This window comes from Neltuma alba, unplaced genomic scaffold (genome assembly GCF_004799145.2).
Source record: "Neltuma alba isolate B1F8T4 unplaced genomic scaffold, ASM479914v2 tig00006987_pilon, whole genome shotgun sequence".
Classification (NCBI taxonomy): domain Eukaryota; kingdom Viridiplantae; phylum Streptophyta; class Magnoliopsida; order Fabales; family Fabaceae; genus Neltuma; species Neltuma alba.
In genome coordinates this window covers 255457-272672 of record NW_021634644.1, presented here as the reverse complement: position 1 = coordinate 272672, position 17216 = coordinate 255457, and the positions used below count along the sequence as shown (strand labels likewise).

General features: G+C 35.5%; 2 protein-coding genes across 2 annotated transcripts; one reads left to right on the top strand and one right to left on the bottom strand.

Moving 5' to 3' along the window:
* Positions 1-1646: 1646 nt before the first annotated feature.
* LOC114751618 (PITH domain-containing protein 1) lies at positions 1647-5828 on the bottom strand. Its single transcript, XM_028940281.1, has 9 exons — positions 5538-5828; positions 4651-4731; positions 4454-4503; positions 3802-3879; positions 2929-2986; positions 2797-2846; positions 2406-2514; positions 2264-2325; positions 1647-1963 (listed from the first exon to the last, which is right to left on the bottom strand). Exons 1-9 carry the CDS (start codon positions 5619-5621, stop codon positions 1921-1923), a joined length of 615 nt encoding a protein of 204 aa, XP_028796114.1. The 5' UTR covers positions 5622-5828; the 3' UTR covers positions 1647-1920.
* Positions 5829-10062: 4234 nt separating this feature from the next.
* Positions 10063-15184, top strand: LOC114751576 (vacuolar-processing enzyme). The gene is given in 10 exon segments (XM_028940230.1): positions 10063-10357; positions 10906-10933; positions 10936-11069; positions 11153-11309; positions 12070-12155; positions 12249-12448; positions 12671-12719; positions 12895-13104; positions 14192-14398; positions 14580-15184. Coding segments are annotated over 10 exon segments (1482 nt in total). The 5' UTR covers positions 10063-10129; the 3' UTR covers positions 14763-15184.
* The last annotated feature ends 2032 nt before the right edge of the window (positions 15185-17216 follow it).

Genomic DNA, 17216 nt, shown 5'->3' with positions numbered 1-17216 from the left:
TTTGAAAATTTTCACAACTTCAATATAACGGTTAACAACTTTTGTAATTCTATTAACAACTTCAATATAACAGTTAACAACAGGTTTTTCGGCAAATTCAAAAAGTAGCATTTTTACAACTTCAGTAATGCCGTTAACAAACTCAAAAACCTGTTGTTAACTGCTATATTGAAGTTGTTAATAGCGTCACAAAAGTTGTTAACCGTTATACTGAAGTTGTGAAAATTTTCAAAAAAAAATTTCTAACCGACGGAACTTCGATGAACAGCTCCGTTGACCATGGTATTAAAAACCGGACCGGACCGGTTGGGTTGAGCCAGAAACCGGCAACCCAGTCACTTATCCAGTCCGGTCAGGCCTCTAACTCGGGAAGAAGTGACTCGGGATAGCCTGGTCGTAACCTGGGTAACTCGGTTGTAACCTGGGAAACCCGTTGGGTTGGGCGGGTTGCCGAGTTACTCTTGAAAAAAATTTGTCTAGAGGACACAGAGGCTCAGATCCTCTAAAAAAGAACAAGCAAGTTTATTGTCAATCAGGAAAAAGAAGAAGGGCAGAAGTTTTCAATGTAGAAATCATAAAAAAGAGAAGAGAATGATTCTTGAAGATAAGAGCTTTCGTTGTTTGCGAGTACCGTGTATTGAGAAGAACACTGTGTGTGTGAGGAAGAGCGCAACCAGAAAATCAAAGGAAGCACTTACCAGACCGCCGGAGAAGACATATTGCTCAAAGAGCGTTGAGAGGCAGAGAACAAGAGAGAAGAAACAAAAGGGGCAGTAGGACACCGTGTAGAGTCAAATTGAAAAGAAAAACAGAGAAAAAAAAAAAGGAAAATGTCAGTCATAATCATAGCCTCAACGCGTTCTCTCTGACATGCATAGCGTGTTGCAGTTTCTTCCTTTATTTTTCAAAGCTCGCCCATTCTCCCACATTAATCAATACATCAGCCTATACAAATTATTTTTAATTATATAAAAAGGGGCAAATAGAAATTCATACGATGTTTTTTTTTTTAATAAATTATATACCATATGATAATTTAAAAATATTTTGTATACATTTTATATAAATTATATATTTTTGCTTATTACCTGTTTGACTCTGAGTCAACTCTGATCTAACCCACTAACCCTTGACCCACTAACCTAACCGGTTCAATGACCGGTCCGGTTTTCAGTAACTTGCCGGTGACTGCCACCGCCAGAGTTCTAATGACCGGCCGGCCAGTGAGAGATTTGGTATTTTAAAAACAATAAATAAATTAAAAGGCAATTTGATCTTTTCATTTAGCATGATAATCCCAATTTGGTCTCAAAAAATAAGTTACTTAAATTGAGCAGATGTTTTGGACATTATGAAATTAATATTGCATTTTTCTGTCTTTTTCCCAATTCCATTTTGCCGTAAGCACGTATGCTTCTGTTGGGGGAAAAAGAAATGCAGTTCCAAACTAAAATAAAATTACGTTTGCCATTATGAGATATTTTCCTCTGGATGCAGCCCTATCATGATTAAGAGAGATCATCCAAATTATTTTATCAAAGCTGTTTTCCCGATGATTTCATATTTTTCCTGTAATTATCATTAATGAACTCGCATGGGCGTAGGGCCAGGAATACTCTTCCAAACCAGCACAGGATACGGCCAGATATTTTAATTACGACAGTTCTTATTTTGATTATCATTATTCAGACGCAATTGTATGGATCATAGTGCTGAATAGTTTAACACAGAATTCCATGTGCCATTTAAAAGGGGGAAAAAAAATTCCGGGGGGGGGTCCTTCCTCGTACACGATCGTATCATTCAGTTGTATTTTTTCCACCATCCAGTTGTTAACTCTTTCTGGATCTTAAATGCGTAAACACACACACACACACAGATTTTGACGGTAATCCGGTCAAAAGCAAGTCTGAGTTTCTTTCATTCAATTCGAGAAAGACCGCCACTCCCTTCAGCTCGCGTCCTACAAGAGAAAATCATTAGTATTGGAGCGAAGAAACATTGTGACAAGGTAAAGCTCGTTAAACATACGGTTTTAAGATGGTGGACTTTTGGCCAAAAAAAAAAAAAAAGGACAGTGGACTTCCACAGGCACGTTAAGGATTTAAGCCAAGATGCTTCGGCTAAGAACTGTATTCAATGAAACGCATAAGCCATCCCGAATACCGTCTCAGTCGAATCAGACCCTTCTATTAGTTCTAGCAAGTGAATTCTTTCAGGATTAAAAACATAAATAGCAGAAGCTTCAATAATAAATACTTACTTGTGATCAGAAGGATTAGGCCTAAGCTCATAAACAATAGTGGCAACGACGTCCCTTTTTAACTGCACGACAAACAAAAAAGTTAAATTTCGTGATAGAATATGAACAATCTCAAAACCTTCAAATTAGCCGTTAGATGTACCTGGGTGGCCTCGCCTTTGAAGCCAATATATTGTATTTCAGTCGTGTCGCCACCAAAATTGCCAGGAAAGTGCAACGTAATGTTCGCCACGCTTTGGAATTTAGAATATCTAATAAAAAGAACTAAGACGTGATTGCGGTGACACAAGAAAACTCAAAGGAGGCAAAGCACAGGTTCAGTGATTATGATTACTGATACAATAAAATGGTAATCTCCTTCATCACTAGTTTCCACTTGGAAAAGATATTGCATACACGTATCATGTTCATTCAGTATATTTCTACGAGTTTATCGGATAATGCAAACCCCCCCCCCCCAAAAAAGAAACCAAAAGAAGAAGAAGAAGAAGAAGAAGAAGAAAGACAGAAAAAAAGAAATAGGTAACAATTACCTTGTCTGATATTCCAGTACTCCCTGCGTATTCTCAACCAAATCCCATTCCTAAGAAAGAAACATGCAATTATCATATTTTTTTTTCGGTTAATTGTCAATTAATCATAAGCAACCATTAATGAGGATATACCTGAACGACTTGCATGCTTTGAGCATCTGAAAAGTCAATGCCCTCTCGATTGATGAACCTGTTCAAGTTGAAGTGTTCAGCCTTCGGATAGATTAATGAAAAGATCTATATAATGAAGGCTGTGGGTGTGTGTGGTCTATATGTTTGTGCGGAGGCGGCAGAGACCGAACTTCTGATGAAAAATTAGGCACAGCATTTGTATTACTTGAAATAATGTTCATTCTACATGCTAAAATTGTATTGAGATAAACTATAAGCATTTAATAAAATATAACAAGGCTATTAAGGTAAACTAACGTCACCTCAAAATTTAAGCATCGAAAGAATTTCTGTACAATGCATTTAGCTACTTCCTTCAAGTTGAATGTTTTGATCATTCACTCAAATTCCTTTTTTCGTTAAGGAACACAACAAATACTGGCAAATCATTTTAACGCTGAATTGAGTTGGTCACTTTTTCAGACAGTCCTACGTCAATTCTATATTTTATTACTTCCAAAAGATGTTAAATACATAGGTGGTATTTACCATTATTAGCATGGAAGCAAAAAAAGATAAAAAGGACTTGATGGTCCAAGTACTTGAACGCATTGCCTTTCAGTGAAGTAGCTGGAGGTTGCTCTGTTACCTTACTCTTTGTGGGTATAACATTAAAAGAAAGTTCAAAACAGTTATAATTTTTTTGGACTTTTCGCCCCTCTGAATAGCCTCTCATTCTTCTTCCAAGGGGTTCAGAGAGAAGCAGACTCTTACATGTATTGGGGGGGGGGGGTGGTGAATTGCAAGTGACTCTACAAACATAGAAGCATTAGGAGGGGAAAAAATGAGCAATAAACAAGAGAATAGAACAATCTGCTTAGTGTAAACACTTACGCTCTCATCTTGGAAGGACCCGTGCCATCAGGTCCACCAATTATGCATATACTCTTGATCTTGACATCGGAAGTGAACCTGTTTCACTCAGATGCACAAAAGGTTTTGTAAGCATTAGAGAACCAAAATTTTTACGAGTAAAAAATAAAACTTGGACAACAAAGTTGATATAACCATGAAATAGATATGCGATCGCATGCACAACCAACATTGATGTAAGGGCTGTGTTAGATGTATTCATGACACAAAAAGAGATTTAACTAAAAGGAATGTATCAGCAAAATAATTTGATGTACTTTTTGTTTCTATAAAGGTAATTTGCTTTATACATGACAGATGGGGCAACATTAAAGTTCAGGGTTCTCGTTTGAAAAGAATCATTTTGCCATCCTGGTCTAGCTTCACGCTAAAGAATTAATATCTTAAAAGGGCTTGGGTAGGCTACACATTGAACTTGTTAGAGACAATCAATTTACATTATATGACATTGCGAACAATTTGGCTGAATTTTCCTTGGTCCATTCTTTATGAGTCAGATTCAGATGCAATAACTATCTCAATCAATCTTCGTGGTACAAGCATTAAAGAAGAGCAGTAGGCAAAAGTAGAAAAGGACACTTCTGCATACCAGTATAAACTGTAAACAACTTACGGAATGAAAACAAGTAATTCAGGGTCACCTTCGTTGCTTTTCAAGTGATCCTGTCACACCCAAGAGGACCAGAAAAGACACATCATGTGAAGATTTGCACGCAAGGGGAAATAAATGTATCATGTATTAAGCTGTGAAAAACGGGAATCAGGTCAGTTGATTGATTAAAACCAATATAAGTGGTTATGCAGCATTACCCCAGAAGAATCTAAACGTTGTTCCCAAGCTTTAAAAACTGACTTAACACTTCCTGGAGTTGCCTCATTTAGAGCAGACACCTGTTGGGTGGGGGGGGGGTTCAAGCAGAAGAAGCAAGTTGAGCATTGTTGATTCTTGACACATACCAATTCAAAGCTAGATTAATAGATAAGAATTTGTGTTTGTCGATTTAAGAGAGTATGCATCACTGTTCATTGCCAAGGACACAAAACTGTACAATATGCATTATATAATCCCAACTGCCATGGAACATATTAAACGGATGAGGTGATAGATGTATATCATAACAGTGCACATAGTTATAGATTTTATGGTGATGCAAAAATTGAATTTCGCTGTCTTCTCTAAATAAAGTATCCCGCCCCCGCCTACCCGGGGGCGGGGATCCTCCTTTCTATGTCAAATTCATCAATTACCTTCCATGCCCCAATTTAATCAAATTTGTTTGAGAATTATAAACACAGTGATTATATGGTTTTGAAGGGTTGAGCTCCATCCCCTCGCCCAAACAAGGGGGGGTGGGGGAAACCCACCCCAGCAAGTGATGTTCATCAAGCAGAAACATCATGTACACTGGACAAACACTGCTGTTTAAGATAAAATCTTTCTGAGTGCTTAAATATCACCTCTATATTATATGATTTTGAACACTAGGAGTTCAGAGCAACAAGGGCAGAGAATTTCAAACACTTGATTTATAAAAGCATGATCCTTCGCCGATGATGTCTAGTTAGCATTTGGAAAATCTATTGAACATAGATAGTTCCTCCAAGATTGATTATCGAATTTGATTGAAGCGAATTGTCACAGTAGAGTCATTAGAAGACAGTGCAGTATACGGGCAACCAAAGAAGGTGGAACAAACCTTGGAAAGATCTATGTGTTTGTAGAGGGACCAGTCAGAGGAACAGTTATGATCTTCACAACTGTGGTCATGTAAGCACGCCATTTTTAGCTTCAATCCCAAAACTCTCTGCGAGGCAAATGAGACGCGAAACTGCCAGAAGGGCGAACACGCGAACGCGGGGTGCCGGTGTGGCGGTGTCTATCCGAGTTTCTCTCCGTTGATTGCAAGCGTGCCGCACGACACCAGAGATCCGATGCGTTTAACTTTCGGCCAAAACGACAGCCCCCAAGCCCGGTTTTGTCCAGGTTTTCAAAAAAATACACACCCACGTACATTTGGTTCAAGGGTCGTCGAACAGAAATGAAACTATAATTTTAAAAATAATTTTATATTTTATAAAATAAATAAATAAATAAATTTATCTCAATTTATATAAAAAAAATATTTTTGAAATTTATAGATATATCCAAACACCCGTTTTTCATTTAAATTGGGTTTTAGAATGTTTGAGTAGAAATCAAATTATAATTTTAAAAATAATTCTACAATATACTACCTCCGATCCTAATTATAAGAACCAGTTGACTAATTTGAGAAGATTAAGGGAATAAGTTGAGTTAGTTATTTGTCCTAAATAAGTGTTGTTTTTCCTAAAATATCCCTACTAATTAAGTGTATTAACTAGAACTACAATTATTAGAAGGATTATCTTGGAAAAAATTGAGTAAATATGATAGACAAAGTGAATTGGGATCTTATATTTATGACCAAAATAAAATTCAAACATGATCTTATATTAAGGATCGGAGGTAGTATAAGATAAATATATGATAAGAGTTTTATTTATACTTATATAAAAATACTTTTAAAAAATATTTTTGGAAAACTAATCACCCCCTATGTTTCCACTTAGGCCGTAGTTTGTGGATTTTTAATAATTATAATATCACTTATATAAACACTTTTTTTTTTGGGTGAAAGAAAGGGGCCAAGCCCAACCATTACATCACAACTATTCTTCTCGGAGTTTCAAAACCAGACGCATCTAGTTTAATAAGGTCTTCGATCCAGTCAGGTGGGGTAGTCCAAGTAACTCGCACTGTATATATGGATACTATTTTGTATGATGATAGCGGTGATTGTATTCTGTGGCCAGTCCCCTCCTTTTCTGGCCACGTGGCCACTTCTCTCAAGTGCAATGTGTTGGGAAGTAAAACAACCCTTCAGGAAAAGAATATAATCTTACCAATCTTGAAACCTAAGCTAATTTATTGTTCTTATACGATAGGAAAAGCTTGAGAGCCTTGCTTCACAAGGAAGGTATGGATTGGTTCAGTGAGCAGTGGAAAAGTTTTGATACGTGTTAAGCAAGGTGATATATGTTTCTTGCGAGTTCAAAAAGACAAAGTTCGGAGAGCTGCCTCCGTTTAAAAAAAAAAAAAAAAACTAATGATGCTAAGTTCTAAATTCGTAGTACCACATGCTTGCACTGAATAAAGGGGGAAAAAGAGTGAGTACTAAGCTATGCTTGATGGCCAGCTGACGTTTTTAACTAAACATCAGGAAATTTTTGTTGAGAAGACGGTGGCCCTTTTACAGCTTTGAATTTATTATTCTGCTAGAACCTTATCACTAAGGAAAAACAAGTCCCTCACAAAATACAACAACATTTATAATTTGTAATACTCTTACGTATCTAAAGCACGATTTGACATTCAAATAAAATAAAGAAAATTACGCCATTGAAAGAATTTTTATGCACGGGCTTTGAACTCAATATCTCGCATTTAAATGACCAAACCTCTTTTTATTAAGACAAACGCCTGTCGAGAAAATGCCATCTGACTGTTTGTTCTGTATCTTTTGTTATTATCATTATCATCACATAAGATAATCTCAAAAGAAAGAAGGAGAAACACGAAGCCTGTATTTTCCTTACCTTATCTTTAGTACAGGGGAATTAGAATGGGAGGATTAGAAAAAATTTCATAAACATATTTAAAAAAATTGAAAAAGCGGTGTTATAAAATTTTGATGAAAAAATATATGATAAAAAGATAAGAAAAAATAGTTAAAAACTCTGAACCCGAATTTTTAAATTTTTTAAATTGAGCTTATGAAATTTTTTCTCCTATTTCCTTCCCTCTATTTTCTTCTTACCAAACAACCATCAAAGAAAAGATGCGGGGTGTAGATAAAATTTTTTTCACATGTTTTGTTTTGAGGTCTATAAAATTATTTTTAAAGAGCTAATTCAATCTAACAGTAGTGTACACTGTAAGAGAAAAGAAAAACTGGTAGCAAAATCAAAAACGGAAAGGAGCAATAAAGGAATCCCGATACCCCCGGAAAGAAGATTCTGTCCTCACTAATTTCGGACCAGTCGGGCCGGGCGGACCCAACGTGTTGGCATCATAATTGAAGCCCAGCCGAAAGCTCTGTTCTTTATCTGATTCTTGACTTGCAAGATTCCTTGTCACCTCGACGCCACTTGTCAATGTCGCTCTAAAAGATCCCGCTACGCATCAACTACCTCCCATAATGTATTATTGGCGCCTCTCACAAGTCACCAATCTCTCCTCCAGTGATTTACCACGCAAGGTCTCTAATCACTGCTTTTATCCAATGGGCGATGATCCATCCATAACTCATCCTATCATTTTTCCCGGCAGCCACAAGGCCTTTTGGTTTCCTGTATTTTGTTGCGATTCCATCAAACGTAACCAGTGACATCATTTTAAAAGCGGCTAAGCAAGTTGCGTACCTTATCTCCAAGCATCATGGGACCTCTCCCAGCGAAGTGAAATTGTAGCTCCTGTTCTTAACATGAATTACTTTTCCGGTCTTTAATATAAAATTCATTTAACTAATTTGATTATATTAAGGAAGTTAGGTAAGTTAGTTAATTATAAAAAATGTGACATGTTTTCCGAAAACACCATAATCATCTTTCTTAATACCCACCTCCATTTTCTACTTGATTATGGCTGAAAGAGTATCCATAAGGGTAATTTAGAGAAAATTGATAAATATGATAAATGGGCTTTATATTTAGGATCAAAACTAACTCAATAATTGGGTCCTATGTTAAGGACCAGAGGAATAGACAACTAATCTGTAAATATTAAAAAAAATGAGTTAAGTTACTGATTTATAACAGCCTAAAATACTATTATTAATGATTTCTATTGAAATAAAAAATCTTTTAATACATGTAATCAAAATAGACACAATAGGTTTATTGAATTATGATTTTATATTCAGGATAAAATTAAACTTTCAACTGGCTCTTATATGTAGAATAGGAGGTAGTCATAAAGTAAAACGAAAGGGTGATGATATGCACGGGTTGTTTTAATCAACGTCTTCTTCAAAATAGAGCCTATTTATGCACGATACAATATAATATAAAATTTTTAAAAAGCCAGAGTGTTAATTTGTCATCAATACCCTGAATTTCGATCTAGTTTGGTTGAAAAATCACGCAGGGAAAAATTATAATAATTAAAAGGTCTCGTAACAGGTAAATAACATATACTTATCTGGGTTCCTATTCATTGGTTTCAATCTAATTTTCTTTTTACTTTTTGATTAAAAAAGATTTTCTTTTTATTTAACGGAGAGAATGCATTAGTGCACCCTCTTGTAGTCTTGTTTGGTGCTTGGCTGCTTGCTCGTGATAATAATTGATAACATGCAAAACAACACACACCTCAAGGAAACCCATCATGAAAAGAGCGAGGGCTTGGGGCTGCCCACGCGTAGCAGGTGCCCATTTTAAATTCAAAGATGAGTATGAAAAACTCACTTCTTTTAGACCATTCAGATTTAAGTAGTTTAAATTTAATTTTTTAATTAATTATTTTTACATAACAAAAAATATTTTTTAAAAAAGTAATAGTTGAGAAATTATTTTTATTTTAGATTTTGTACTCATTAAAAGGATTATTTAAAAAATTAAACTTGAACCACTTAGATAGGATGAGCTATAAAGATAAGCACCTAGACTGTATGGCTGGCCATTCCGGGAAATTATAAGGAAAGCGGGCGATGTTCCCGGTTTCACGTGCTTGTCAGGATCAGCGGAAAGACGTCAAAATATTTTTATGCTAATGGCCACAGAGTGTCCATGTCGATTACGTAAGTAAAGAATTTCGTATATCAAGTAGATTCATGTAAATGGACAAAAACCAGATTCCATTATTTCTTCTTTCTCTGATTTTTTTCTTCGGTACATGAATAAAGATTCCTTCCCCCGAAGATGTATGTGGGACAGCAGGTTTAGGTGGGACCAAAAGCGGTCCAATAATTTCGGTGATTCGTGTCTGTAGCCCAACTAATTTCAAACCTCCAAGCATTGCCAATACCTAATGGCTGACCAAGATGAGAAGCAGGCATCGGAGGTAACTTCCTCGTCAAATCGCACTGGCTGAAACGAAAGTGAAACAACGTGGGCCACCCAAGTTGCAGGAAAGTCCCAAGTGACCAATTATAAAATATCATAGCCTGTGAGCCCAACCCATAATGCAGTTGCGTTAGTTATTATACTACTATTTTGTTGTAGTCTTCACCTAACCTTCCTACTTTGCATCTCTTCCTGACCCTCTGCCATGAATTTCTTTTCGTCGGCACTCATCGTCTTCCTCTTCGGGACCCTCTCCTGCGCGGCTTTTGCCGCCCGAGATCTTGATGGAGGGATCATCCAGTTGCCTTCGGAAGCTACGAGGTTCTTTCATGGGGGTCGCACGGAGGAGGAGAACCAACACGCTGATGCCGAGGGAACGAAGTGGGCTGTTTTGATCGCTGGTTCTAGCGGCTACTGGAATTACAGACACCAGGTCATGCCTCTTGCCTTCGATTTTTTCTGCTGTTATAATTACTTTATACGTTCGCGCATCCATTTTTTCCCTGTATTTTTTTTTTGACAGGACAAACTTCATGTTTAAGCTGCGGTTTATCATTTCAATTTTCCTATTGGCTTTCGGCAGGAATTGTTTGATTTCCTAGTAGACCTTAACCGGAAAATCAAGATGAGCGATGAACTTATTCATACACCTTGTTCATGTTCATACTCTGTTTAAAGCCCTGTTCCTTCTCTGCCGATTGTATGCAAAAAACTATACGAAATATGTTTTCTCTAATGTATATGGCCATCCCGTGCAGAAAAACAATTGCATCATCCTGAAATATTCTTATCTCGCAGTATGTTCGATAACGGATCTAGCATTAAATTTCCATGGAGAGAAAATTAGACAATTTAACATGCTATTGCTTGTATAACATAGTAAAGGGGACTTAAAATTTTCTTCTCTCGAGGACTGGCTAACTGATGTTTGTAGCTCTATTGTTTGATTAATACTGACTTTGGTCTTCACCTTTGTATCAGTCGGATGTTTGTCATGCGTATCAACTTCTGAGAAAGGTGGCCTGAAAGAAGAAAATATTGTTGTGTTTATGTACGATGATATTGCTTTCAACGAAGAGAACCCAAGGCCTGGAATTATCATTAACAGTCCAGATGGGGATGATGTTTATAAAGGGGTTCCGAAGGTCTGTCATGTTTCATTCTGGTATCCTTTGTCAATAATAAACTTTATGATCTTGGCATATGATATGGGAGTTTATTATTGCAGGATTACACTGGTGAAGATGTTAATGTTGATAACTTTTTCGCTGTTATACTTGGAAATAAGACAGCTCTTAAAGGTGGCAGTGGGAAGGTTGTGGATAGTGGTCCCAATGACCATATATTTATATACTACACTGATCATGGTGGTCCGGGAGTTCTCGGTTAGTGGCACTGAATCTTTTCATGGAAACTGTAATGAAAATATTGAACCATGTTTAACTTATAAGCATTTCAACATAGCACAGGCCTTGTATTTCAGGTTTTTACTGACAAACTGTACTACCCATAGCCCATATTTGTCTTTCTGATTTTTTTTTGTTTAACTATGCCTGGGTATAATGAAAATTTTGAAACGTACAAATTTAAGCACTGCTGATGGTGGTTTTCAGCAGGAACTCATGTTCGGTAGAACTTGGCACCTGAGAAGCAAAACTTTATCAAGTTTGTTTGAATGTGCCAAATCGACCAAAAATGTCAACAGATAAATGATGTATCTTGATGAATTTAAGGATGAAATATATCACAACTTCAGTTCAGTTTGTTGGAGAAGATTTTTGGGTCTTTAAAACTTCCTGCGTGCTTAATATGAATTGTATTGCATTTCTGTTATTCCTTAAGGATGGAGGGGGAAATAAATTGAGTAACTTAGTATAATACATCATGACTAGACATCATAATCTTTTTGCTTGATTGATTTCAAGGCATGCGATGTTATTTAATATAAATCTCTAACCAGCAAAGAATTTTCGCTCATCATATCTGATGCTCTGTTTTATAATGTTTGTATTGCGAAGTATTAAAATGATATTCATGCTCAGTAATGCTTTAGTTTTTAACATTTGTTGATTATTATATATGTTCACCATTTTACCCGAGGCCTTTTACATTTTCTTTATTGACTTTTTGGGGGCTGGATTTCAGGGATGCCTACTAGTCCTTACCTATATGCGAATGATCTCATTGAAGTTCTGAAAAAGAAGCATGCTTCTGGAACGTATAAAAGCCTAGTAAGTTTCTGGTAAACGGTCATTTGTTACTATTGTACCGTAACTTATTCAGGCTAAGAACTAATGCTTCATATTTATGTAATGGTGATGCAGGTATTTTACCTTGAGGCTTGTGAATCTGGGAGCATCTTTGAAGGTCTTCTTCCTGAAGGTTTGAATATTTATGCTACAACAGCTTCCAATGCAGACGAAAGCAGTTGGGGAACTTATTGCCCTGGGGAGTATCCTAGTCCTCCCCCAGAATATGAAACTTGCTTAGGTGACCTGTACAGTGTTGCCTGGATGGAAGACAGGTAGGTTCACAACTTCTACTGTAAGCATTGTGTGTTTGTGTGTGTATTTTAATGTTATATGACATAATTAGGTAACATTTGCTGTGTAGAGTTATGGGGTGCTTCAAATGACTATGAATGTAAATGGATAACTAGATCATATGTCATGCCAATTTAGGGCTGTATATCATGTGAACTTGAAGTGCACGTGTGCTAATTTTGGTTTTCTAAACTCCTGAGCAGTGATATTCACAATTTGCGAACAGAAACATTGCACCAACAGTATAAACTGGTAAGATTCTCTGGCTAACATAGAATGTTTATATTAGTATTTTCAAATTCTTGTACCTTTTTTTTTTTTTTTTTTGGGCCATCGTTTCAAATTCCTGTTCTAATTTTATGGGCTGAAGACATGTTGAATGTTACTTTATGTGATGGATGCCTTTTATGTTCCACCGTGTTTGCAGGTTAAAAGAAGGACAATGAATGGAAATGCCGTCTATGGCTCTCACGTGATGCAATATGGCGATGTAGGGATTAGTAAGAATCATCTGGTACTCTATTTGGGAACCAATCCTGCTAATGAAAATTTCACTTTCGTGGATGAAAACTCCTTGAGGCCACCCACAAAAGCAGTTAACCAACGTGATGCTGATCTCATCCATTTTTGGGATAAGGTATCATGTACTTACTACATTATTTGATGAAGGGTATATAACAATTTAAGCTGCGCAGAATAAAATGATTATACTGATAAATAAGAGACAATTTTCAAGTGAATGTGCACCAGTCATTAAGTGTATCTTCCTACTAACAATTGGGGAAAAAAAAAATATCAAATAAAATTCATAAGCCTCAACGCCAATCAAAGTGGATGAAAACTTTTGATTCATGAAGTGCATGCCTGGTAAAGATACACAAGTAAAATGAAATTGATGTTAACTATTAGACTAAAGCAAGGAGAAGCTTAAATTAAAACGAACTTGCCAAAATAAAATTCATGCTTAGGAAAAGGAGGCTCTAAATAGAAGTGATCACAACTAAAAGTGGGATAAGTTGTTTAGATATAATTAGATTTCTGGTTTAGAGAACTTACTGGATATTGATCAGTTTTGTGCAGGAATGCTATACGGCATGTTAGCATGAGTAGCTAAATTTTATAAATAATATCTTAATTATGCCCCTATTGAAATTTTTCTGCCTTACTCATGACTTGAAGCGGCATGTAAATGGTTAGGATAAATTCCATAATTAGTGATCACCGTAATCTTTTAATTGAATTGAACATTAGCAATGACTAGAGGATTAGGGACGACCATGAGGACTTAGGGGGAGAAACCTTGTATTGCTCTCACATTACTCCTGAGAGATTAAAAACAAAGTGCTAAGAGTAGATGCACTGGATACAAAATATGCAGATTTCAAATCATTTGGATGCGTAACATTAGGCAGCCAGCTATAAGGCGATATAGAGCAAACTCAGGGACTCAGGATCATGTGTTGTGTGGATAGAAGGGTCTGGAAATCAGAAAGTACTTGGATTGTTCGGTAGGAGTAGAATGAATGATCATGCATTTAAGGAATTTAAGCGAGTCGATTAGCCTTTTCTTTCTTCTGTCTTTGTTCCTTCCCTCTTCCGGGGCGCGAATTTAATGCAGAAACTAGAATAAATGAGATTCCTCAGCACTCTTATTTTAAAGTCCAACTCCTCCCCCTTTCCTTACATTTTATTTCGGTGACTTCATCTTCCCTGTGTTGTGCCAGTACCGCAAAGCTCCTGAGGGTTCTCCTAGGAAAGTCAAAGCTCAGAAACAAGTTTTGGAAGCTATGTCTCACAGAATGCATTTAGACAACAGCGTAAAACTTATTGGAAAGCTGTTATTTGGCATTGAAAAGGGTCCGGAAGTGCTCAACTCTGTTCGGTCTGTTGGGCAACCACTCGTTGATGACTGGAACTGCTTGAAAATGATGGTACTATTGCCTTTTATTTCTTTTTTAATTTATTGTTCGCACAATGTACAATATTAGAGGATTCCAACAGTTTTGTTTTCCCATAAATGTTTGAAGAGACTCAGCTTACATTTCTTGATTACCGTAAATAATCTTTCCTATTTGATTCACGAGAGGACTTCTTAATCCATTCTGGGTGCAGGTCAGGACATTTGAGACATATTGTGGATCCTTGTCCCAGTATGGGATGAAGCACATGAGGTCTTTTGCAAACATCTGCAATGCAGGAATACAGCATGAACAAATGGCGGAGGCCTCAGCACAGGCATGCGTCAGTGTTCCCGCCACCCCCTGGAGTTCTCTGCACAAGGGTTTCAGTGCATAATGGTCGGAGGATGAGCAGCGCCCTGGAAGATCAATGCATAACTGCTGTTTATATGTTTCATAGCTGTATATAGCTATATGTGATGTTCACTTGTCACAAGTGCTTATGCATTCTCTGTAAATATAATTTGATCAGTGTGGGATATCTCTGGTATTGTAATTGTGAACCGTCGCTATTATACGACGACTGTGATGCTATATTTGTTCCTATCATCATTGCAAGAGAACTCATTAAATTAAATTCTATGGAATCGTGTATTTTGCAGCAGAATCAGGGATAAGGCCCTTGCTCCTTAGAACGTGTGTTGTAATAGCAAGGCTGTGTGTGTTCGAACGGAAACATGACCAATGGAAAAGGGTCATGTTATAATGACAATTTGTTTGGAATGCAAGATCTTCAAGCCAATTCCTTTTGGAAGGTCATACAAGTAAATTTCTCCACGGTTACATTGTGAAGCTGCTCCCAACATCGAGAATAAGTTCCTTTTGCAAGTTTAATCTGTGGGGTCTTTCCAGGGTTTTCTCCATTTATATTTATTTTTACTTTTATTCTTCTACAAAATGGTAAAATATTCGCCGCTTTTCACGGGCACATTAATTTTAATACACATCTGTTCTTTAGTATAAGATTTATTTAACTAGTTTGATTAAATTAAGAAAGTTAAGTAAATTAATTATAAAAAATACAACATATTTTTTTAATAAAATACTATAATTATCTTTTTTAATATCCGTTGTCTCTTTTCTATTTGATTATAGTTAGGAACAATTAATAAATATAAAAAATATGTCTTATATTTAGAATCAAAATTAACTTGACAACTAGATTTTATATTAAGAATAGGAAGAGTATTATTTTTTTTTTATTGTTATACGCGCATCATTCCCGCATTCCTTTTGTTAAAAACTTTTCTCCATACCAAGTGATATGATGTTTTTTGGTCAAAAAAATTCCTGATTCTAAGGACTATAACATCGTAGAAAAAGTAATTTCTCCATCGGATGGTTGGATGTAGAAACATTGACTCCCGACACCAGTACGTCAGGGTTATCAGAGTTGCATATTCACTCCAAGAGCATAACTTTGGTCGGTATGTGAAAATATATTTAATATAAAATTAATTAATTAATTAATTTGAGTAGATTAAAAATATTTATTTAGTTCCTTACCAAAAAAAAAAATTTATTTAGTTAGTTTTTTGTGATAAATAAATATTATATTTCCTGAAATAGCCTTACTAATAATATGTATTAATTAGAACCATCATTTAGTAAAATCTTTAATATGTATAGCTACTATAAAAACTATTTTAAAAAAATAGATAAATATGAAAAATAAAGTAAATTTGGGTTTTATATTTAAAAACAGATTGAAAGTTAAACTAACTTTTGTATATTAAAGAATGGAGCTAGCATCTTATATAGTTGACATCATTTCAAACCATTGTCCATCGATGGCGTTAAAAATTCCATCGAGACAATGAACCAAAATTATGTACTTCTTCGATCTTTAATATAGGATCTAATTATTGAGTTGATTATAATCCTAAATATAAGACTTATTTCACATGTTTATCAATTTTTTCTAAACTACTCCTATGACTCAACCATAATCAAATAGAAGAAGGACAGAGGATATTAAGGAAGACGATTATAGTGTTTTAGAAAAAAAAAGTCATATTTTTTTATAATTAACTAACTTATCTAACTTTTTTAATCTAATTAAATTAGTTAAAAATGTCTGAGGAGTATTTACCATTTAAAATGACATGACAAGTGATAATACAGGCATCAAGCTTCCATGGACCTTGTAAGTGCTGGTTGGAAGCACATTTCATTATTTCATATGCACCCGTAAAATGCGTTGGTGATGGAGGGGTATGAACTCTAAAATTTAAAATTTTAATAATTGGCCAAACTGGCCCTCTTCACAAACTTCAATCTGGATTGGCTCTACACGAAATAAAAAGTCATATTTGAGGGTATTGAATATTTTTTTTTAATAATCTTTTCTCTCTCAAGTGTCTCAAATGGCATGATTTTTATACATTTTCAAAAAACTTACATTATTTTCTTTTAATACTAAGAGACCTTTACTTAATTTATAGATTCCTGCATTTACTCCTTACACATCATGAATAATGCTAAATATATGATTGATTAGTATAAAGTGGTCATTCCCAAGTTTTAAATATGATAAATTTAAAATTTATATTTTTAAGAACTACAGGAATACTTTTATAGGGAGGAGCTACTTTATACGTTTTTTAAAACATCAAAGCAATTTCATAATTTTATTGGATATCTCATAATTTTTGAATGGGCATTTTTTGACCAAAAATTTTGAATGTGTATTCTTAATTAATTTATCTTATTATTATTAAAAATTGTCATTACAGTCACGATGGAATTACAGATGGCCATGATTTAGTGATTGCCTGAATATGTAGTTACA

Bases quoted from the DNA above. Each gene is read 5' to 3' on its own strand.
- LOC114751618 (XM_028940281.1), bottom strand. From the start codon at position 5,621: ATGGCGTGCTTACATGACCACAGTTGTGAAGATCATAACTGTTCCTCT. The intron at 4,504-4,650 runs GTAATGCTGCAT...TGGGTGTGACAG, and splicing joins AACGTTTAGATTCTTCTGGG to GATCACTTGAAAAGCAACGA. The intron at 3,880-4,453 runs GTAAGTTGTTTA...TGAGTGAAACAG, and splicing joins GAATTACTTGTTTTCATTCC to GTTCACTTCCGATGTCAAGA.